Source organism: Leptodactylus fuscus, chromosome 2 (assembly GCF_031893055.1).
Source record: "Leptodactylus fuscus isolate aLepFus1 chromosome 2, aLepFus1.hap2, whole genome shotgun sequence".
Taxonomy (NCBI): Eukaryota; Metazoa; Chordata; class Amphibia; order Anura; family Leptodactylidae; genus Leptodactylus; species Leptodactylus fuscus.
Window position 1 is genome coordinate 118567407 of NC_134266.1, and position 25362 is coordinate 118592768.

The 25362-nt window shown below is 44.2% G+C and overlaps 1 protein-coding gene across 2 annotated transcripts in view; it reads right to left on the reverse strand.

Moving 5' to 3' along the window:
• Positions 1-22746, reverse strand: part of SDC3 (syndecan 3) — a 109366-nt gene extending 86620 nt beyond the window's left edge. For both annotated transcript variants that reach the window (XR_012715061.1, XM_075264561.1), the window contains exon 1: positions 22316-22746. Coding sequence is in view for 1 of the 2 variants with exons in the window: in XM_075264561.1 (XP_075120662.1) it covers positions 22316-22381 (66 nt within the window). In the remaining variant the exon portion in view is untranslated. The remainder of the gene's footprint in view (positions 1-22315) is intronic.
• Positions 22747-25362: the final 2616 nt, after the last annotated feature.

Consider the following 25362-nt stretch of genomic DNA (forward strand, 5'->3'; position numbering starts at 1 on the left):
GATTTACTAGAATCTCATCCGCTTTGAACAGAGTGTAATTTTTTTTCTGCACCGTTTATGCCACGGGGGGTCGTAGCCTTAATGCCGTTTGTCAGTCCATGTCCTAGAGGACATGTTGCAGTGGGACAGTCTACAGTCCAGTGTAAATGCTTTCATTATTTTACATGTAACAATGTTGCTTTTTAATTTGGAAAGCAGAACATATGATTTGGCTTCTTATTTTAGAAACAGGTAATATTTTAGCCTGGAGTGCCTCTTTATAGAGATTTGTCTATGAAATGTAGGCTACAGGCTGTTGTGAAGACGTCTATAACCTGTTGATGGGCTTCGAGAATGTGCAGGGAATTCGATTTCCCCACAGCTTCCCTGCTGTAGCTCCAGATCCTCTGCTAGTGACAGTTTATTAGCCAACTGCTGATAATGGAATTCCCTAATGTATTAGTCCTATGCTACTGCCACAAAGGAACACATTCAACAAGTGGTTTGACAAATATTAACCCTTTTCTTTCTTTTAAAGTCAATGGGGCTTATTTATCATCTGCCCCTTTTTTGGCCATACTTTTCGAGGAGCGCCTTTTTTTTTTAGGCTAGTATTATTATTGTGGTGTTTACTTATGATGTAGGCGCAAATCCTTGTTTAATGTTGTGCACATGTTAACATGTTAGGTTAGATGCACCTTTTTTGGCCATGTGCACTTTGCCCCATTTTGGTCAAAAAGATTTTTTAAAAAGGCGCAATTGCCCCTTTCTAATGCATTCTAACTTGACAGGCTTTTTTACGCTGCTTATGGACTGGAGGAAATTGCCAACTCTAAACTTTCTGGCTGTAACTGAGGACAATGGGCACCGACCCTGCTAAATTTCACCAATGGTTTGTGGGAAAGAACTGGCCTGTAGGCACCCATTAAAATAAATAGGTCCGCATGCAGTCCGTGACTGTTACAAACCTCACATGTCCACAATCTCTAGTAAGGCCTAACAGTGAGGTTCTCAGATGTGACACCCACCTATCATGTGCCACTAAATCTATTTAACAGCCTATAAAAATCAAAAAGAACTTTACGGTATGTAGATACAGGATGGATACACTTCAGATTTTCTGTCTGGTTTGCAAATGGAAGTTCATGAGATTTAAAAGATGACCTTTCATGTCTGACAGTCCGAAAGTAACGGCACCGATATCACTGTAACTGGGACACATACTGGCAAATTTGACAGTGCACTGAATTCAGCACACTGTCAGCTATCTAGCGGTATATAGCACCACCAATGTCACGTGCGGTCGAGAAAATCTTCCTCAAACCGATCTACGCTGCAAATTTTAAATCTACAACATGTCAATTTATGCTGTGGCTTAACACCATGAAGAACGTGCCGAATACCTTTTTTTTTCTTCCTTTTTTAATGTATTCCAACAGCATCCATCTTGCTTTTTCTTTCATCTGTTCAGCCTGTTTATGGCACACATTGCAGAAATGCAGCACTTCAGACCTTTCCGAAAACACAGCAGAATAAAATGCTGCATTTTACAGAAAAAAACACACACTGCATTTTCCCCATAGTCTTGTATAGAGCGTGAAGCAAAAATTAAAAATGCAACAGAAGAGCAGTGAAAAGTACGCAACCATTTTTATGTGACCTTAGGCTAACTGCACGCGACCAACTTCATACTGGGAGGGAGACACCTAGCATCCTAGTATAACTATACTGCTAAGGGGGCATTCACACTGAGTATTTTGGCATGGATTCTGACGTGGAATCCATGTCAGAATCTGCGCAGAAAAAAAAGCCTCCCATTGACTTCAATGGGATCCGTTTTCAGCACGAAACACATTGAAATCAATGGGAGGTTTTTTCTCATTGATTTCAATGGGTTCCGCTTGGAAAACAGAACCCATTGAAGTCAATGGGAGACTTTATTTCCGCGTGGATGCTGATGCGAATTCCGCATCAGAATCAGCGCACTGAAACTCTGTGTGAATGCCCCCTAAGAGTCCTGCTCCCAGCATGAAGTTCAAGCCTGTAAATCTGACAATTGCAACATGTAAGTTAAATCTATGGAAACGCCGACAGTTTACTTATAAGTATAAATTTAACAGAAAGTCACAGAGGAAACCTGGCAGTACTGCATTTTGTTTCTAAATTCCACCTCAATTTTTTTCCCACTTCCCATTATATTGTACAGAATCATGGGGCCTAAGGTTAAGGTGGCATGCTGCATGTACCATTCATTACTATGAAAATATTTTATTTAAGGCAGAAATAGTAGCAAGTATTATTTTGAGTACCAGTCTGAAGTCCAACTTGTCATGCAAAAATCAAGTCCTCATATGACTATGTAAACAGAAAAATTAAAAAGTTTTGGCTTTTGGAATGCAGGGAGTAAGAAAACGAAAACACAAAAATGAAAAATGTCTGTCACTTAAAGAGGACTTTTTATGGTTTGGGGCACAGGCACTTCTATATACTGCTGGAAAGCCAACAGTGCGCTGAATTCAGCGCACTGTCGGCTTTCCCGATCTGTGCCCCGAGTGAAATGTTTTTGGTCCCAGTACCATAGCTCTTTATAGTCAGAGGGGCGTTTCTGACACTCTGTCAGGACCGTCCTTCTGTACATGCAGCGCCTATAGCGCTGTACTGTGAGAGCGGGGAGGAACGCCCCCTCCCCTCCTGATAATACTCATCTATGGACAAGTACTGTGAGCAGAAGGAGGGGGCATTCCTCCCCGCTCACACTGTGAAGCACTATAGGCGTTGCTTGTACAGAAGGAAGGTCCTGATAGACTGTCAGAAACGCCTTTCTGACTGTAAAGTGCTACGGTACTGGGACCGATAGGTCTTCACTCAGGGCACAGATCGGGAAAGGCGATAGTGCGCTGAATTCAGCACACTGTTGGCTTTCCAGCAGTATATAGAACTGCCTGTGCCCCAAACCATGAAAGGTCCTCTTTAAGGGTTAATTTAAGCAGCGCAGTCAATTAGGATGAGACAAATAGAATGTTTCCATCTGACAGATCAGAATAAGGGACATAAAAACAGTAGTCTGGAATTACCCCAAAAATAGCAGCTATGCAATGTAAAATAATTCCAACCTTCAATGTTTCTATTTGTTTTAACACCCTCGGGGTGCACCTTTTGTGTTTGCTTGTTTTTACATTGTAGTCACAGCAGATGCGCAGCTGCCCATTTATTTTACTTTATTTCATGTACAGTACAGGCTGGGAGGCCTAACATGTATGCTGACATGGTTATAGACTTTAATATGTAACTGTATGCCAAAAATGTGTCCTTTTCTGGAAGTTTGTCAGGATATATCAGAATCCCGTAGCCCTGGTATTAAAAAGTGCAGTCACTGAGCTTTTCAACACAGAATATAAAATACACCTAGCAATAGGGAAAGCTGACTTGTTTTGTATTGATCTAAAGATTTATCCTCCATAAACCATACAAGAAAAGTATCCTAAGGCCGGAGCTCCACATAGTGTAAATGTAAAAAACGAGGCGTATTACCTGCAAAGCGGATGGGATACTGGCTAATCCCATTCATACATTGCAGAAAAATCTCTGCAGTGGAAATGTTGAGATTTCAAAAACCATCACGTTTTTATAAATCGCAGCATGTCAATTTTAGCCATAGAAAGGCTGGTATTTTCTGTATAGGTATAATGGAAGCAGAAAGTCCACAGAGGAAAACTTTGCTGACTTTCTGTGAAAAACACTGCAAGATAAACCGCAATGCATTTTTGCTGTGGTTTTTCAGCCAAGCTTTTTGACTGCGGTTTGCAACATGCCACCTTAACCTTAGGCCCCATGTTTCGGAAAACTGCTTTTTTTGTTGCAGATTTTGCTGTTTTTTAAGCCAAAGTCAAGAGTGGCTTGAAAAGGAATGAATTATATAGGAAGTCCTTATCCTTCTACCTTCTCTTAAATCCGCCTCGGGTTGTGGCTCAAAAAAACACAGCAAAATAAGCAACAAAAAATGCAGCTTTTTTTTACAACGTGAAGCCTTAGTCTAATACAGGAAGGTCCTCAAGAAATAAAATAGCATCACTGGCAAGTAACACTCAGACTCAGATTTCCTTCCATAACAAAATACGCTAAGTGTTGTCTTCCATGAAATACTTGAGAACTGCTGACATGCCAAACAAATCATCGAAAATAATAAAATTTCTTCTCCAATCTATAACAACATGGAGATCAAAGGAATTGTGAGCTTTGTATTTCAATCCTCTCAACACTCACTGGCAAGATGCCACTGAATGGGATTGTGTCACTAAAATCAGTGATCACCATGCTGGCAGCTCCATAGGCATGAATGGGGTGCTGGTTACACACACATGCTTCATTATCATGAATTTACATGGAGTATGTTAGATAATGCTTCCTCATTATCCCAATCTTTCAGCAGTCAGACCCCCATACCCTATGCTGTGTATATGTGGCACTATTAATGGATTGATTGCTTGCCCATGACCACCTACAGGTATTCCCATAATAGTGGTCTGGATACAGATTCATGCTTTATATCCTAATAGAAATACATTTTAAGTTTTCATTTTTATATGCCGTCAGACACAGCGCTTTTGGTGTAAACAGGATATAAATGACTCTATACTGCACACCGTATTGTGTGCAGATCCCTAGAAACTGAATTAGTGGAATTTATTAAGACTGAATTTTATATGCCAGCCTAAGGCTTTATGCACACGAGCGCTATCTCAGCGTCTTCTGATCTTTGGTTCCAATATTTTTACAGCAGGTGCTATTCAGATCCTTTTTGGTTGTATGCGAGCAGCCCAATGAAAGCAATGTAAAATGGTTGGCATTCAGATGGCATCTGTGTGCCTTCTGTTAAAAAGAAAAGAAAAAAAAAAAACACAGACTAAATCCATTCTCCTGCTTGGGATAATGATGCCAGAATTATTAATATGCTCTCCCAATAATTCTGGAACACCGCAAGACCATGTTACTGTGTTTCCCCGAAAATAGGACGTACCCCGAAAGTAAGGCATGGCAGACATTTTGCTGCCTTGCCTAATATAAGGCGCTCCGCCGAAAGTAAGACGTAGTGAATAGAAATGAATGGAAGTAGCCGGCAAGCGGGGGGTTAATCGGCGTGCCGGGCGCTTCCATTCATTTCTATGGGAGCGTGTGTGGGCACCGACCGGAGGCATTAGCGCTGGATGTCTGCTGACACCAGCAGACACCAGGCGGCTATGGCGGCCGCCCGACTCCCGGGTGTTTAACTATGCCGGTCACCCGGGAGTCGGGCGGCCGCCTGGTGTCTGCTGGTGTCAGCAGACATCCAGCGCTAATGCCTCCGGTCGGTGTCCACACCGACCGTGGGCATTAACCCTTCTGGCGCCGGTGATCGCCAGCACCTGGAGCATGGTCCAGGGCCGACGTCACGTTGGCATGACAGCCGGGAGCCTTGTAAAGGCTCCCCGGCCTGTCTGCAGTGCTTTTCTTTTGCAGGCTGCTCTATGCAGCCTGCAAAAGAAATGACGATTTTTTTGCAATGCAATGCAATTGCAAAGGTCTGATCACTAATGCATTGCATTGCATTAGTGATCAGACCTTTGCAATTGCATTGCAAAAAATCGTAATTTCTTTTGAAGGCAGGTTGCCTGTCTGTAATGTATTACAGGGGGTTAATAAATGCAAAAAAAGAAAATATATATATATATTTATATATATATATATATATATATATATATATATATATATATATATATAATAAAAGTATTACATTCAAATCAACCCATTTCCCTAGAACACATATAAAAGTATGTAAATACTGTGAAACACATACCGTACATGTTAGGTATCCCTGTGTCCAAAATCGTCTGCTCTACAAAGCTATAAAAATATTTTTATACTGTACAGTATTTAATAAATGTTAATTTTTATATTTAGCAATATATGTGAATTCTTCTTTGAAAAAAATAAGACACCCCCTGAAAAAAAGACAAGGCGCATCTTTGGGAGCAAAAATTAATATAAGACACCGTCTTATTTTCGGGGAAACACCGAAGTACCTGAATCCAGGGATTGCATTGGGATGCAGCTGGTTCTACCTAGTTCTGACAACCCAATTGTTAAAAATAAAGCTGAGGAAGAAGACTTGCCCGGAACTATAGTAGCCTAACTTGGAGACTGCAGGCCAGCCTCGGCCCATGACCTATAAGCATTAGGGGTGAGAACTAAGTGTCAGTGCAGTATTCTGCTCCCTGACCACTCCCACTCCTTATACTCCAGCCTCACGTGATGTCCCTGAATATTAAATGAGTTATATACCATCATTATTACATATGCAGGGGTTTGAAGCCAGGATAGTAATGGTCTATCTTAAAGATACGTCATCGATAATAAAAAGATGGATAACCACTTTAATATTCACCCCATACAGTTTAATGTCCCCCCACAGAATGTTGGCTCCCATCACTACCTTCTTATAGTATTATGGTCCCCATCATTGCTCTTGTATAATAATGGTCTCCCATCACGTTCACCACACTATATAAGGGCCCCCATACAATGGTGAATCTTAGTGCAGTGTTCACCTCTTTGCTCCCTGCCCGCCCCTTCTTTGCTATGAGGCTGGAGTATAAAGAGAACGCTGGTGTGAATCCAGCCTTATGTTAGCCATATATTTTGGATAGCTATCGACATAACACTTACAGTTATACTGCCGAACATCCTCATACACAAACAGAAAAGCTCTGACAGAGACTTAAGCCCTTGAGAACAAAAGGATTGGACAGATCAGATCCAAGTAGCCTATGCTTATCTCATCTGCTGTCTGGAGAGAGTCAATCTAAAAGTAACACATATATAATTAAAAAGCAAACTTGATTATTTCTTTCAACCATATTCCAAACATCACTGATCCCAGACGTAGAGCCTTAGCCTAAAACTATATTCACACAATGAATCATGGCCATGTAACATCTGTTTTTTTCATGGATGTCCCACAGCAGCATCAAAGTCAATTCAAGTGAATGAGGGCTATTCACACGACTGTTGTGATTTTGATGGTCCGTCAAAATATAGGTCATGTTTTATTTTTGTCTGTTTTCACGGACTCCTCCATACAATCAAATTTATAGGGGATCCGTGAAAACAGATGCCCCTCGGATTCAAAATGGACTTTTTTCACAGCCATTTGGCACCACCAGACATATGAATGTAGCCTAGATGTTTGTTAAGATACACAAGTCAATAAAGAGCATGCCTCTACTCACTGAGGGAGGACCATTTTTCTGACGTACAAGACATAAAAAAATCAAACATTTTTTGCACAAATTGGACCTGTGTGAAAAAATTGCAACTTTTTTTCTGTTGTGAAGGAGTCAGTTTGCTGACATAAATTTCAGTTTGCAGGCACACGGCCCTGTAGCGGGTACTCCTGAGTTATGAAGAGGGGCATGCTTTATCCTGCAGGGAATATGAACACTAACATTGAATACGCCAGTTTTTATAAACCTCTCTCCATGACTCTATTCTTAATTCAACATGAAACAGAAAAGGATAGAATTGTATGTTTTTTCACACACACCCAAAAAACATTAATAAGAGCTAATCAAAACATAATATGTATTCCAAAATGTGCCAACTAAACGTAATCATGCACAGAATAAGCCTTTGCATAGCTATGTCAACTGAAAAATAAAAAAGTTGTACATTTTGAAAGGCAGAGATGAAAAATATCAAAAGAATTTGCTGAGCCTTAAAGCTGAAACAACTCAGAATCTTAAAGGATTTAATAAATTTGGCACTATTCATTCCAGCTATCTTTTTTGAAGACTGGCGTATAAAACACCAGTTGTCATAAATATTCCCCAATGAGTCAATTCCAAGCAATGCAAAAATAGCATTTAGAGATGGTTACTTTACCTACTGAAAGTCTCATAAAATCTTGTTCGAAATAATAAATTCTCAGTTGATGTAACAAAATACAAATTTTTCACAACCCAGTATATAAAGAATCATGCCCAAGGTAGCTTCTCTCCACCAACAGGATTAAAAAGGGTGAGCATTGGGGCAACACGGTGGCTCAGTAGTGAACACTGCAGCCTTGCAGCGCTGGAGCCCTGGGTTTGAATTCCAGTAGGAACAACATCTGCAAGGAGCTTGTGTGTTCTCCCTGTGTTTGTGTGGATTTCCACCCATTCTACATACTGATAGGAAAAAAAAATGTACATTGTGATTCCTATATGGGGGTCGTAATTTACATTTAAAGAAAAAAAAAAGGGTGAGCATTAAAAACTATTACTTTTTTGTTATCTGCAGTGGAAATCAGTGACGTTCTGTTTTTCTGTCCTTTAAAAATACTAGGCCAGATTACCTTCACTGTATGGTATGTAAGATGTTTTATGCAGCATATACAACATTAAGCAAAGTAATTTAACTTACAAATATAAAACTGAACAGGGATACAAATAAAAAGTATATGTGCTATTAAGGCCTAGTGTTAAAGGAATTATTCGGCTCCAAACCCTTTTTTCACACTGATAACTTAGATAGATAGATAGATAGATAGATAGATAGATAGATAATTTTTTGACCCAAAGCCAGGAGTAGATTAGTAGAAGGAAGAAGTGTAAGTGGTTACTGAATTTGTAGGTACTCATGACATTGGCTCAAAAATCCACAGCAAAATCTGCAATAAAAAAGAAACTGAATTTGTCAAGGAGAAAATTTCTTCAGGAATTTGAGGCAGATGTTTTTCTGCATGTCAAAAACAGATGAGGATTTTGACACTGAATTTGATGTACAATTTGTAGTACAAACTCAAAAATAGAATGACTATAAACTACACAAAGCATATTAGGTATTTATCATACATAAACTAAACCAATAGAGCTATAGTAAAGGGAGACTTACATAAAATGGTACCCTGGTATGAAAACTGCAATAAACTTAATGGAACAGGAAATGCACACAAAAATATACCAGCACTTCCTTACCTCGTCTTCTCCATTTCTTTGATTCCATTACAGTTAAAATTGAAAATCATATCAATAATTTTCTTTCTGTGTCTAAGCATCTCAACCATGTCCCTATACTCCATCCTTACTGCCATGTGATAGATTGTAAGACAACTGGTTAGTGCAGAACCCATCCTGATTATTGTTGTCTGCAGTAGGATAAAATACTTTTCCATCATCTGAACATGGAGCAATAGGAATTTCGTTGCTGTCTAAGTTTAGTGTTCTTTTAAGGGTCTTATGCATTCCATAATCCTACACTGAGAAACACAAGGGGTTAATGTTCTCAAGTTTGCATTAGATGCAGCCTTGCTTATGTTTGCTTTCTGACACACAATGAAGCAATTCCAGCTTATCATATCAAGTCCCATGTCACCTTTTGTAAGCAGGGTCTGCAATTCTTCCTCTATAGTCATTATGGTTATTGTTGACTCATGGTAATTTCCAATCTTTTTTATAGTATGCTTCCCATTATGTACCTGTATAGATTCCATATCTGTGATATACAGATAGCTGTGGTATTGTAACATGCCCATACTGTCTACAACATAACTGTAATACAAGATGTATTAAGCACATTCATTGTACAGCTAACACACCAATTATAGGCAAGAGGTAAAGTAATGCATTGGTATAAACCTGACAATTGGGGATCTTTTGTGGTGCTGTCCATTTGCATTAACACAATTTCTGCAGGCTGCAAGCAAACACAATAGTAATGTCTCTGGCTATTGTATCACAAGGAATACACTTTCTCACCTCAATACACTTTTCTTCAGAATATTTTCTTCAGAGTCAATGACATTTTCCTAGTGCTGCATGCAAACCAGGATTACAGGAATAGCAACTGAGCAATTTACAGGAAACTTAAGTAATGCCCAATAAAGGTAAATTCAGATGGAGTTTTTTGGTTTGGAACCTGAGGCAGCGTTCTGGACCAAAATACGGGTAGCCGCGACTGGATGCCGGTGCAGTGCACTCCGCTCCAAATTAGGCCCAAGTCTAAGTCAGGAGAGAAGTGTCTTCAGGTGGATATTGCTAGGCGAATCCGCCTGAAAGAATGAGCATCTCGCTGTAAAAGAACTGACCGGCTCCCATTTATTTCAATGGGAGCCGTCTTTTTGGTCAGGATTTTGAGGCAGATACGGCCCAAAGTGTAACCAGATTCATGTTTCCTCATCATAAGAACGTTGACGGATCCGAGGTACCAAATATGCAATGTGTATGACTTAGATCACAGACTACACCAATGGACTCCAATTATATGGTCGCATTAACTACTGACTGAAGTATTAAAGGGGTTGTCAAATCACAAGGATCCTATCTATACTGCTTGTTAATGTGAATGTACGACTTTTCCTAAGTACACTGCTTCAGCAAAACTGCTTTGTTTGTCAAATATCTTACTTTATTCATTTCTCTGTTGACACATCCCTTGACTTATCTGGTCAAAAGTCAAGTGATGTATCTGCCTGCTCTGAAGGGGGAGGGAGGACGGGCTAAGTGCACGGGAGCGAGCCTGGAGGGGGGGGGGGTTAGTTTACACTTGGGGGGGGAGGGGCCACCAATACAGACCTGTAATAGAGAGACGGATGCCAGGGAGTGTAGAAGCCGGCACAGGTGCCTGCAACATCGCTACGCTCCTGCCCTGCATGAAGCCAGCAGGGGCAGGAGCGATGCTGCTATTCCAGAGGAGGGGCGGAGGAGCGGAATAGCAGCATCGCTCCTGCCCCTGCTGGCTTCATGCAGGGCAGGAGCGTAGCGATGTTGCAGGCACCTGTGCCGGCGTCTACACTCCCCGGCATCCGCCTCTCTATTACAGCAGATGCCGGGTCTAAATTGCATTGTGAAGGCTATACGTCCAATGCCTAGCTGCATCAGGAGCGTACACGCAGGGCCAGCGGCATAGAAGCGGCGTCTTCTCGCCGCTGGCTTTGCATATGTAACCCCGCCCACCAATGACGCAACAAAGCCGGAAGAAAGAAGAATTTACAGCATCAAAGACTGGTCAGTATGCAACGTGGGAATTCCCCTTTAAGGAATTCCTGTCTGTCATACAGAAGTGTGTCACATGATTCCTCTTAAACCTGCCAAATATCTAAGAGGATGAGCATTTTAGGCTACTCTCACCTCTAAATCATAGAGGCTTTCATGGGAATAACTTCTATTGCATATCAAGAAGATGCCCTATTCTCCACCCTCCATGGGTAAATTCTTCTGACAAGATGGCACTTGCTGTGAAGTTTCAGAGAGGCATCTGTCAAAAGCCGCCCAGGAGTGTACACAGCAAGAAACATTCTCTTTAATTCTAAAGCACACTTAGGAATCAGTAAGCATAATGTCACATAAGGCCTGCTGGGGTGTGACATGAGAACTCTTCATTGGTGTCAAACAACTCCCATTCCCATTGGCTGTGGCATCTATATAACCTTTTGGATCTGTCATAAATGTAAGAGATGGAATTATGCCATTAGGCTAAGGCCCCATGTAGTGAGCGACAGCCAAAAAGTGCTGCCGGAAAAGCCGTGAGGGAAGCGCGTCGTGGTTTTCCCGCAGCACTTTTCACAGAACGCAAGCAGAGTTCTACTCTGCTGATTCTGCATCTATTATACCTATAGGGAAATCATTGCGGAATATTTTTGACAATGCATGGATGAGCCAGAATCCCATCCACTTTGCAGTTAATGTAAAACGCTGCGTTTTTTCTTGTGGCGATTCTGCCACAGCGTTTACGCTATATGGAGGCCCTGGGCTTAAACACATAGAAAAGCAGAATTGTTAGGGTTTTCTTATGAATGCATAGCTTCTCTATTAGGACACCACTTCTTTTCGGACTACTGATTTATGTAACAAGTCTGCACATTTGATCAATAATACATAGTGCAAGCAAATATTTGTTTAAATTAAATATGAAACGATACCTGAGAGATATTGTCTAGTAAAAATCATGTCTCCAAGTCATACCAAGAAGACAACCCAAATGAGGTGTGAGGATTGAAGGTTCTAAGAAAGTCATGCTTCCATACTCAGTGTCTGAGAGATCTCTGTTTCCAACAGATTAAGATGATTACATTAGTATAATGAACTAAATGATGGCATGTGGTCATCTGAAAGAGAGCCCTCTATTCATGCCTACAGAATGAATGAAGTCACAGGCTGGGACTGTTCCAAAGTCAATCACACAGAGAACACTTCTAGAGGTCTTCAATGATGATGAATATTGAGAGGAAGTTTTCAACACAGGATATTACAGTGTGTGGCTTTCACTGCAAATGTCTTATGAGCTATTTAAATAGCAGTTTTTGCACAGAAACAAAGCACAGAGCTCCAGCGCAGCCATTTCAATCCTGCCAAAAAAATGGAAAAAAATCCATACCACATCCTAAGTGTTTATTCACACAACAGGACCATGTACTTGGATGTGAAAAAGTCATTTTTTTCCCAGCTGATGTACATCTGAGGCTAATCCCTTTTCATGGATTGTTATGGACTTGAGTTTATTGAGGGATTCTTCAAGACGGCCTGATACGTGACATGTTCTATCATTTAGACATCAGACTCACAGAACAGTAATAAAACGGTCATGTGAATATATTCGTTATTACCAATGAGACTGTGTGCCGCCCTTTGGGTTAAGGCCCCACAGCGGTAACGCATCATGGTTTACCCTGCAGCACTTTTCACAGAAAGACCGCTGAGGTTGGATTTAATAAAAATCTAAAACTTTGAAGAAAAAAAATGTCTTTAAGTCCTCATATTCTGACATCTGTAACTTTTTTATATTTCTGTTTACAGGGAAGCATAGGGTGTCTTTTTTGGGGCCAATTGTACTTTTTAATTATATCATTTTGGGGAATTTCATCACTTTGTATTAAAATTTTTATCAGAGGCGAAACTGTTAAAAAAAGGCAGTTTGGCACTCTTACAGGGATAACAGGCATACCTAATAATAATAATAATATTTAACTTTTATATGTGTTCTAGGGTGATTCCAATTTTTATTTCTTTTTCTTTTCATTTTTTTTTTTTTTGTAATAGTGGTATGGTCAATATTGTAATGCATTACAATGCTTATACAGCGCCGGAGGAGGACGGGACCGGAGGACATCGGAGGAAGAAGAGGCGTGGACAAAGATGAAGACACACCCTGAATGCCCGCCCAGCGTGCACGTTCGGTAAGTAGAGCACATTCTTTTTTAGGGTTTTATTTTAAAACGGGGGGGGGGGGGGGGGGGGTAGTTTAATATAACTTTTACGGTGCCTGAATAGCCTTTGTAAAGGCTATTCACGCATATGTGGGGCTCTAGCAGCAGGATTTTGCTGATAGAGCCCCTTTAATAAGGGATTTACATTTGGACAAGCACGCCCATTACCTCCTTCTTTCTCTACATAAGATGTTCCTGACACCTGATGCCTACTGGGGTCCGTTTACCTGCAGATTTTATTTCTGCTATATGCTTACATAGTGGTTGTGAACTAACTGTCACAACCACAAAAGGTGAGCCTTCTACCGTGATTTCTACTATTCCTCAATCATCCTACAGTATTACACTATTAGCGATTGGTGCTGTGTTTTTTTCTTTTCTGGGTACATTCCATAGGCTCTCGGCTGTAATGTCAACAAATTGCTGATCCAGGATCTCATTGACAGCTTTGCCGAGGCACCAGGGGCTTAATACCCGTGATCAGTGTGGGCACAGATCATGGGCGTTAGTGCCGGGTCTTGTTCTATAATACAGCAAAGACCTAGCGGCTATGGCGGCCACTCAGCTCCTGAGCAGCCATCATATTTAAATACCCGACCTCTGCTGTAATAGTATTGCCAATTTCGGGAAGAGGTTAAAAAATGGAAATGCGACCAATTTTGGATGGAGTCAGAGTCTAACTCCAGCTTCAGAACAAAAAGATTAATTATTTGTAATTATATTATACAATTATTGGTATTGTATAATGAACTTGCTTCATAGTTTGTAGTATTTTCTTTCACAGGAATTTAATCACTAGATTTTTAGTAAATTAGAGGATCTTTACTCCTTTTTTTTTTTTTGTAGATTGTGAGCCCCACATAGAGCTCACAATGTACATTTTTCCCTATAGGTATGTCTTTGGAACATGGGATGGAAATCCATGCAAACACAGGGAGAACATACAAACTCCTTGTAGATGTTTTTTTGCCCTTGGCGGGATTTGAACACCAGGACTCCAGTGCTGCACTGAGCCACCATGTGGCCCTGATCTTTACTGCTTCTGACAGACTATGAGTGTCAGACTTTCTGAACAAATTGGATTCAGTCTATGAAACAATAGAGGAGTTGGAGCCAGTGGTTTGGCTTACCGACTCCACAGCACTGAGTGAACTAACATGACATTCTACTGCTATATGCTGTGGGTATGAGATCAAATGATGTTAAAGCGGTTTTTCAGTTTTTTAAAAATCAATACCAAACACTTCCTAATATATATTCTGTTTAAATTTGCCCCTATTATATGCTTTATTCTCAGGTCATTGTCCAGCTGTGATGTTTCATTTACAAGTTCACTACCCCTCCCTGTGAACAGTTCAGGCAGCAAATGAAATATCACAGCAACACGTGACCTCCTTGCCATTTGAAGCTATTCATACTGGCCTTAAATGTCTGCACACAGGGTGAGTTGAGAAGGGGGGGAGGGTACACCGAGAGTGAGAGCAGGCAGGTGAATCATGGAATACAGTCTTTCTACAGATTCAAAAAAACTAATACTCAAACACTCTCTTAAAAATCACATTTTCAATCTTTTGAAGTGAAAGGCCTACCAAGAAAGAAATCAAGTGCCAACAAATATAATGATGTGGTATGGATGAGTAGAATAGATGCTTACACAAACACGCCTTATTTCCATATACATGAATGGAAACATCAATACATAGATATAGAGCTACAGACAAATTGGTATATGCTGACAGATGATGAATACATGTATATTATATGGGGTAACATGCCCTGGTTAAACAGTTCAGGCTCTGCTTACATCTGTGTCATAGATTATACCTTATAGATGGAAACCACAGCAATCAGAGATCCACTACATGACTGACAGCCTTCAGTGACTTATAATGAAGTCTGTTTAGTTGCGTGCATCTCTGTTTTTCCTTTCAATATCTAAAGAATCTGTAACAGGCTCCTTAAAGAGGACCTTTCACCACTTTTGGGCACATGCAGTGTTATATACTGCCAGAAAGCCGACAGTGCGCTGAGTTCAGCACACTGTCGGCTTTCCCGATCTGTGCCCGGTGTAAAGAGCTTACGGTGCCGGTACCGTAGTGCTCTATGGTCAGAAGGGCGTTTCTGACCATTAGCCAGAGACGTCCTTCTGCCTCGCGGCGCCTATCGCGCTGTGCTGTGGAGCGGGGACGAACTCCCCCCTCCCGCTCCTGATAATACTCGTCTATGGACGAGCTGTGTGAGCAGAGGGAGGGGGCGTTCCTCCCGGCTCCACAGTACAGCGCGATAGACGCCGCGAGGCAGAAGGACGTCTTTGGCTAATGGTCAGAAACGCCCTTCTGACCATAGAGCACTACGGTACCGGCACCGTAAGCTCTTTACACCGGGCACAGATCGGGAAAGCCGACAGTGTGCTGAACTCAGCGCACTGTCGGCTTTCTGGCAGTATATGACACTGCATGTGCCCAAAAGTGGTGAAAGGTCCTCTTTAAGCAGTATCTGATGCAGATGTGAACATAGCCTACAGTGGCTTTATGGCATTCTCAATAGAGCAGGCTCCTCCAAATATCCTCAAAATGTTATGTTTTGAATGTTTCCAAATTATGCATTGCAACTTTACAATATAAACATGTCATAAAAGCATAAGAGAGAGGTCACATCAATATGGAAGCCAATTGCACATATTAGGAGCCAGGGAATAACAGCACAGTACTTGATGGCCTAACAGCCTATGAATAGACACTGGCGGGTTCATGGATAGATAGCGCTGCTACATTTAGTTTCATTGTGGAAATACAAAATATTGTAAAATGTCTCTTCCTTTGTTGCTGAAGGGTTTCTGAGGATCTGGACAAATACCAGTTAAGGGGGCATTCACACTTGTGCCTGTGCCCGCCCGCCGGGTCTCCGTCCAATTCCCTAGAGAAACTGGACAGAAGACGGCTTCCCGGTGGTCAGTTTTAAAACTCATTCATCTGAATGGGTTTTAAAAGCAAACCGCCGGTGTCTGTAAGCAGCCTCTTTGTGAAGAAACCGGTTTTTTTGGCCGGACACAAAGTTAGACAAGTAGAACTTTGTTTCTGGCCAAAAAAAAAAACGGTTTCCCCGTGGACAGGCTGCTTACTGGCTGCCGAGAAGCTGTCCCCTATCCAGTTTCTCTGGAGAATAGGACGGAGACCCGGTGGGCGGACACGGGCGCAAGTGTAGACACTCCCTTAGGTAAAGAATTGTCTTCAATCTGCTTACCTTATATATCCTAGGCTACATTCACATCTAAACCAGAGGTTCCAATGGGATTCTCCATCACAGATTCCATCAAACATGTTGGACAAAACAGACCAGCATACTGCACTATTTTGTCAGGTAAAATGATGGATACCATAACGGAAACCCCTTTATACTGAATGGTGTATACTGCTGTGACAGATAACACTGGCGGTGACGTTATTTTCATTTTTCTGTTCTTAGAACACAACACAATAACGGAAATTACAGCACAGGTGTGAACACAGCCAAAGCCATGTGTTCTGTTACAAAAATATGCACCGGCAGTACCCATTGCCTATAATGGCGTCTGCCAAGTGTCAGCTGTTTTCCTACTGAAAGCAGCTAAGTGAAAAGTCTTCCATGCAGGACTTTTTCTTCCACTGATTTTTTGCGGTTTCTGCGGTGGAGTCTCTAATGCAGATGTGAACTTAGGCTTAACCAGCAACACAGAATATAAATCTTGCCAGGCCATGTGTTCTCGTGTTCATGGCGATGTAATAGGGCAGTGTGGAGCACAGCAGAATAGTGCAACGGAGCTGCCCTCGGTGCTCCAGACTGCTCATTTACATATTGTCAAAAAAATATCTAAGCTAGGGAGGTAAGAATTTTCATAGGGGAAACAGTATTAGGGTAAGTTCATACAGGTTTTTTTTTGTGTATTTGGTTGGGGGGTTGGGGGCTCCATCCAATGCTAACCGTCAACAGGTCACTGTGGGGGATAAAGTGGTCATGGGATTTCGGGACACTGGGGCGGGTGTTACCCTGGTGCAACCTGATGTGGTCCCTCTGGAGGTGGGAGTGATGCCTGATCTGCCTGCTAATGTACTGTTGGGGACCGACTTGGGGCCCCTGGTGTCTCATTATGGGGTGGAAGTTGCTCCAAATGGTTGTGATACTCTGTCGGTTAAGGGTGATGATGCAGATGTGGATGTCTGTCCCACAGACAGAGGGAGGGGTTAGCTGTGTGCTCTCAGCAGAGTTCAGTGAAAATGCTAATGAGGCTATGCGTGTGTCTGTGAAGGAAGAGAGGGCTGCTGTGTCTGCTGATGACCCCCACTCTCTCACCCTGTCTCAAGCCCGTCCCTCTACAACCTGCTATGACACATCAGATGTTAATGATAATGTTGTCAATGCCAATGTCATTCTTGATGTGTGTCCTGTAACTATTGTTGATGTACCAGGTGTCAGGGCGAGTCATGGAGGTCTCAGGGACACTCCGGGTCTGGGACAGACTGCAGACATTGCGGTGGTCACCCGCAACCAGCTGGCTAAGGAGGTGGAAGGTACCCCAGCTCCGGGGCCGCTCCTTCCACCGCCCAGAGATGGTACTGAGACTGCTGTGTCTAGCCCTACCACCCTGGAGCCGGATGAGTCCGGCAGGTATGGAACATGCTTGTCCCTACTGTCTAGCTCCAGTCAGGAGTTCAGGGACGCGGTCCAGGCTGACCCCAGTCTGGATGCTTTGAAGGAGCGTGCCGCTCGACCTCCCTTGGAAACGGACCAGGAACGTGTGTACTGGGAGCAAGGGAGGTTGTACCGGGAGACTGTCCCCACCGGGGAAGGGGGGGGTTCTGCTCTGGGAGAGGCATTTAGTGGTACCCCAGCCCTATCGGGCGGAGTTGTTGCGTATTACTCATGACATTCCACTGGCAGGCCACCTAGGGGTTACCAAGAACAAGGCCCAGCCTTAGCCACTTGTTCTATTGGCCCAGGATGGGGGAGGACGTAGCTAGGTACTGCCATTCATGTGACACTTCTCAAACGATGGGCAAGGTGAGGCAGAGCTCCAAGGCCCCTATGATACCTATGCCCATCATAACCGAACCTTTCCAGCGGGTGGTTGTGGACCGCATTGGACCCCTGTCCGTTCCCAGCCGCACCGGGAAACGTTACATATTAACGGTAGTAGACTATGCTACTAGATACCCAGAAGCTGTTGCCCTGTCCTCCACCCGGGCCGATGTAGTGGCTAAGGCGCTGGTCGGCATCTTCTCCCATGTTGGGTTCCCCAGGGAGATGCTCACGGACCAAGGTACCCAGTTCATGTCTCCCTTGATGCAAGGCCTGTGTAAGGTAACAGAGGTGCAGCATCTGGTGACCAACCCGTACCACCCACAGATGCCTGTGTGAACGGTTCAATGGCACCTTGAAGCAGATGCTCCGGATGTTAGTCGAGTCCCATGGGCCCAACTGGGAGCCGTATCTCCCGCACCTGCTGTTCGCTTACCGGGAGGTGCCTCAAGCCTCGACAGGGTTTTCCCCCTTCGAGCTCTTGTATGGGAGACGTGTACGTTGGCCCCTAGCTCTCGTGAAAGAGTCGTGGGAAGGAGACTGAACCATTCCAGATGTGTCAGTCATGGAGTATGTCCTGCGATTCCGCAACCAAATGCAGACTATAGCGCAGCTGGTGCATGACAACACGGTCCAGGCCCAGGCCGACCAGAAGCGGTGGTATGATCAGAATGCCCGTGAGAAAACTTACCAGCTGGGGCAGAAGGTATGGGCTCTAGTCCCAGAGCCCCCTGACAAGCTTCAGGCCAAGTGGGCTGGTCCATACAATTGATCTGAACCGAAACAGGCGCAAGGTCTTCCATGTCAACATGATGAAGGATCATCATGATCAGGAAGCCAGTACATTTCCAGTGTGCAATCTGCTAGAAGAGGGGGAGGAGGATGGCCTTGTTGACTTGCTTGCTCATTTTAGGGGAGGGGGGTCCCCCGGGAAGGCCCAGGTGAACCCCCTGCTAGCAGAGGCCCAGCGATCCCAGCTTAATGAAGTTCTGCACTCCCTCCCTGGTCTATTCTCCGGGAAGCCCGGGAGAACCGACCAGGCCATCCACCATGTGGATACCGGGAATCATACCCCTATCCGGCGATCTCCATACCGCGTCTCATCCGAGGTACAGGTCCAGATGCGAAAGGAGATCGACGAGATGCTGGAACTGGGGGTGATTCAGCCCTCTCACAGTGCCTGGGCTTCACCTGTAGTCCTTCTGCCCAAAAAAGACCAGACCACCCGGTTCTGTGTGGACTACAGGGGTCTCAATGAGATTACGGTTGATGACGCGTACCCCATGCTGCGCATCGATGACCTGCTTGACCGGTTAGGTAAGGCCCAGTACCTGTCCATCATGGACTTGAGCCGAGGATACTGGCAGATTCCGCTTTCCCCACAGGCCCAGGAGCGGTCTGCCTTTATCACCCCCTTTGGACTGTATGAATCCACTGTCCTGCCATTCGGCATGAAGAATGCCCCTGCCACTTTTCAGCGGATGGTCAACTCCCTGCTGTCGGGATGTGAAGGGTTCACGACTGCGTACCTGGACGACATTGCCGTCTTCAGTTCCACTTGGGAGGAACACCTACAGCACCTGGTGCAGGTGCTGATCCACCAGGCGGGCTTGACCATCAAGCCAGAAAGTGCCAGTTGGGCATGCGCGAGGTCCAATACCTGGGACACTGGGTAGGTGGGGGAGCCCTGAGACCCGAACCTGAGAAGCTGGACGTAATCACGTCCTGGCCAACCCCCCGGACCAAGCGACAGGTGATGTCCTTCCTGGGTACGGCAGAGTACTATAGGAAGTTTGTACCAAACTATAGTGCTCTGGTGGCTCCCCTGACAGACCTCACCAAGAAGAAGCTGCCGCAAGCTGTCCAGTGGACGGCTGCCTGCGAGCACTCCTTCCGGGCCCTGAAAGCAGCCCTGGCCAGTGCCCCTGTACTACAAGCGTACGATAAGTCACGTCCGCTTGTTCTACAGACGGACGCCAGCACCTACGACCTCGGTGCCGTGCTGAGTCAGGTTGACTCTGCAGGGCATGAGCACCCGGTGCAGTACCTCAGTAGAATGCTTCTACTGCGGGAAGTGGCCTACGCCACGGTGGAGAAGGAATGCCTAGCAATTGTCTGGGCCCTGCAGCATCTGCAGCCCTACTTGTATGGGCGCCACTTCACCATGGTGACGGACCACAACCCTCTGACCTGGATCAAACGTGTAGCAGGTCAGAATGGACGACTGCTGCGGTGGAGTCTAGTGCTCCAGCAGTACAACTACGACATCCGCCACAAGCCCGGCCGGGCCCATGACAATGCCGACGGTTTGTCCAGACGCGGTGAGGCTGCGGAGGTGCATGAGGAAGTTGATCTTAGGACCCTCCTTCCTCCCGACACACTCTAAAAGGGGGAGGTGTGATGAATCGGACCCCAATCATGATTATCAGCTATATGTATAACTATCTATGTATTGTGTTGACTGACCCTCAACTGTATATCTTGGTATCTGGTCTGTAATTGCCCTCTGCCTCGGATGGACTCCCTCTCACTGATTAGCAGGATGTGAGAGATAGTGTCCACATGCCCGAGCCTAATTACTCCCTGGAAGTGGCTTTGATCATCCCTTAACCCTAGCAGGGGGCCATCTTGGCTCAGTGCACTGAGAGTTCTCCTAACACCTTGTAGCAGACTGCTTGACTGCACAAAAAATTCAATCAGTTATGGGATTTATGAAGTTATTATCACAGGAAAATATGATACAGTCATGACAATAACTTCCTCCTGTGCGCAGGACCAGGCCCCACATTTCGAACCCAAGCACTACCCGATTGGAGGCCTAGGAGGGGTTCCAGCACTGAACTCGTTACCCATAGGGAATTGGGGTATCGTTCTTGGTCTCTACCTGATGGGGACGCAGTGAGGAAACCCCTTAATGCCCCTAGCCAAACAGTGGGTTCACCTGGCAAAGAGTTATGGCCGTTTATAGGTATTCTGGTATAAGGTGAGGGGGCTGAGTTGCCCACCTTGCTGACCTCATTGTGGGAGGGGGCTGAGGGGAGATATATTGTCACCCATGCCAGGACCCGGGTGGTCTTTGTTCTTCCTGGTCTGCTGGCATGTGTCACTAGGTGCTGTGATGCTGTGGAAACTGCTCCCTTGGACTATTGACTAATGCCTATGGAAATACCATGCACCCTGGACTATTCTGGTAATGGGGACGTCAACCCCTTTCCATCTGTGGACTACTTAAAAGGACTCTAAAGCTGTGTGCCCTGGATTTCATGAGTGGAATTCCAGAGATCAAATCTGGTATTATATCCCTGTTTCTAATCTTTTATTCTTTTTATCTTACTGCCCTGCAACATACCTTCTGTAACCGTATAAGCTTGTCACCGCCAGGCTATATCTTTATATATATACTCGGGCTGACTAGTATCGACCATTTTGGGTTAATAAAACTTTAAAATTTTAGAAGGCTCTTCTCGTATTATCCTATAAGGCCCGGTCCTCTCTCTGGTTGTGAGATTGGACGGTATAGATAAGAGGGGATCGCGGTTTTTGCGCCAAAGTGGTCTTGGCAGGGCACAATCCATCACAAGACCCTTATATTCAGGTGAGCCTGACCTATCTGTGTTACTGGTTTAATATGCTTCACCCTCGTGACAGACTCGCTAAGATGTAAGATGAAGACAGCGTGTAGCATGCAGCCATATTCTTCGGCCTTAGATTAATAATTCAGATTCCCAGAATGATCTTTAAATAAATACACTTGAGTTCTTTGTAGCTGCAGCCCTGAAAGGTATAAATCCCTGAAATATTCCAGCACTTTACAGGAATCCATCTTGTTAGGAAGCACACCAGCCATAGACATTGATTGGCATTCACTATGAAGGCAATTGAAATGGAAATATGAAGTAAAATAAGATGCAATGGACTTCCCTCACCCCCCTCTGCCCAAACACACGGTAACGCTACAGAACCAATTACGATATGGTGGCATGGCATGTCAGCAGTGGAGGGGTTAATCTCGGGGTGGTAACCCTACGGGACGTGATGGATGGGCACCGATGTCATGTTACTCACCAGAGCAGCCTGTGAGATGAGGAGCAGCAGCCCTGCACCCTGGATAATTCCAAAGGCAAAATGCATCCTCCTTGTGCCTGAGCAGCTGCCTACGAATAGCCGGTCGTCTGGTCCTCCTTATGCTCTGCTATCCCTTCCCTATTATTCCTCCATGGGGCAGGATAGCTCCTTCACTATGACAAATCCTTCTCCTCAGTGTCTCTCCTCAACCCTTCTCCTCAGCTATCCTCTCCTCCTTCGTTCTCTACCTCTTTTCCCTCCTCTCCTCTCGCTTTCTTTCCCCTTCCCTTTCACCTTCACTATTTTGTTAGCCTTCTCCCACCCGCTATGGTTTTCCTCCCTCTCCTCGTTCTTCTTTCCTACCGTTCAGCAGGAAATGTCTCCCCTCCCTCTTTCCCTGGTGATCAATGTGAAGAAGGTACAGGGAGAAGAGGCGAGGCATCCTAGGCGCCATCTTGTGGTCACACGCAAGTATTGCCGAAGGAAGGGATCCGCGCCATTAGTCATGATGATACAATACCTGTCCCTCACTAGGTTGACCTCATCCCCGGGATATAAAGAAGCTTGTTCCTCAGGGGAATCTGGCTGCTTAATATGGCATTTCATGTTCAATGGGCCAGGCTGCTGTGTAAAGAAGCCGAAGCATCTAAGCAATACTGGGAGGAATGTCTGCAATGTGTGCTTATAGAGCCATGTACAGAACAAACTGTATACAAGGCAGCTACAAAGATCCATCAACCTGTATGGAAGACAACCACTTACATGAAATATGTAGTAAATGTAACCCTTGTGTATGTCAGGAAAAGCATAAAAAGGGTTATATTCATTCTGTACAGAGATATCAATCTGTCACAGGGTGATTCGCAAATGGCAAGGTGCGACAAAAATGGCAGTGGCCTTTTAAGGGGTATAGCCTTCATACACGGGCGCAGTTACATATACCCAGACCCTATAGAATAATATTACACCCCCTTTTTTTCTTAGTGCAGTTATGGGTGTTTTAATAGTATAAGGGCTCGTTCACATCTGCGCCCTTGGTCTCCGTTATGCAGGTTTCCGTTCCCTGCCCGAAACTGGGGAGGAAATGGAACCTGCAGGCATTTTTCAAACCCATTCAAATGAATGGGTTTGAAAAGTGTCCAGCCGTGAGCGCCAGTGAGCGTTTTTTGCTCTCCGCGGCGAAACCGTTTTTTTTTTTTTTTTTAACTGGACACAAAGTCGGACATGCAGGACTTTGTGTCTGTTTTTTTTTAAAAAAAAAAAAAAAACGGTTTTGGTGCGGAGAGGATAAAAAGCTCATGGCCGGACTCAGTCTGACAGGTTTCCGTCTTCTGTCTGCAGAAGACAGAAACCTGAGCACGGAGACCAGACGCTGGTGTGAACCCAGCGTAAGTGGTCACTAGGAGGGGCATTATGACGATAGGAGGGTCATTTAGATAAGGGCTATTAGGGCACATTATTAATATAATACAAGGGGGTTATATAAGGGGCCTCTAGGGAGTATGATATACATAAAGGAGTGGTCATTTATATAAGTGTTCATTAGAGGACATTGTGAATAGAAGGGTACATTATTTATATAAGGGGTCATTAGGGGAGAAGTACAGTATTTATATCAGGCGCTTAATATAAGGAGGCAATTCATTTAATTAAAGGGGTTCTTCAGGATGACCATATTTTTTTTATATGAGGTCAGAGAAGGTGAAGAAAAACAAAACATACTCACCTGTTCCTGGTGCTCCGGTGTCTCCCAGCTCGGACCAATCCTACTGCTCCACTGAAGTCCCTGATGAATCAGCGGCCTAAGAAAAGGACACAGGACATGACAATATAGCGAGGACTCCCACTGAAAGGAAACATCGGAGCAGAAAGACCAGACTGCATTGGGAGACACCAGCCCATCGGGGACAGGAGGGTATGTTTTACTTTTATTTTTTTCACCTTCCTTAGCCTCGTTAAATAGCCACGCTCATAGATCAGTCTAGCCTTCACAATGCGAATACAGACCCGGCATCCGCCTCTCTCTATTACAGCGGATGCCGGGTCTGTATTCGCATTGTGAAGGCTAGACTGGTCTATGAGCGTGACGCAGGGCCAGCGGCATCTCGCCGTTTGGCTTTGCATATGTGAATACAGACCCGGCATCCGCTGTAATAGAGAGGCAGATGCCGGGGAGTTTAGACGCCGGCACAGATGCCTGCGACATCGCTATGCTCCTGCCCTGCATGAAGCCAGCAGCAGCAGAAGCGATGCTGTTATTCCGCTCCTCCTGATCACCCAGGTTTTGGTATCCCACTGACTTAGAATTTTTTTTAATAAGGAAATACATGGGGCATTATAATAATAGTAATAGTTAAGACGAGAAAGAATCAAAGCGAAAGTGACAAGAACATGTAAGTGTCTGAATATGTGGGGTGAAGTTGATGATCCGAGTCAAATATAACCCCAAAACAGTGAGCCCCAAAACAGTGAGCTTACTGCCTCAATGTAATAGCAAGACCACAGGCAGAAATGGAGATATCAGGGTTATCTCGGTTAGTAGATGGAGGGAACACAAGAAATTCAGTTTTTGAAAATTTCAACTTCAGATAAAGAGAATACATGATGTCAGAGACAGCAGAGAGACAGTCATTAGTGTTCTACACTAGGGAAGAGTGGAGAGGGCCTAAGAGAAAGGAGAAGAAATCACGCCATTGAATAATACACTAAAGGAGTGGTCAGAAAGATAGTAAGAAAATCAAGAGAGTGATGTCCCTGAGGCCAATAGAGTGGAGCATAGTGAGGAGGAGTTGGTGGTCTACAACGTCAAGTGCTGCTGAGAAATCCAGAAGAAAAAGAATATTTCCCCATAGATTTAGCTATTAGTCAATCGTTGGAGACTTTTCTAAGGGCCATTTCAGTAGAGTGTAGTACATAAAAACCTGATTGTAAGGGGTCCTGAAGAGAGAGAGCGGATTAGGTGGGAATGGACCAAGTATTTTAGGAGTTTAGGGATGAAGGGGAGGTTAGAAACGGGTCAATAGTTAGCAGCACAGGATAAGTCAAGG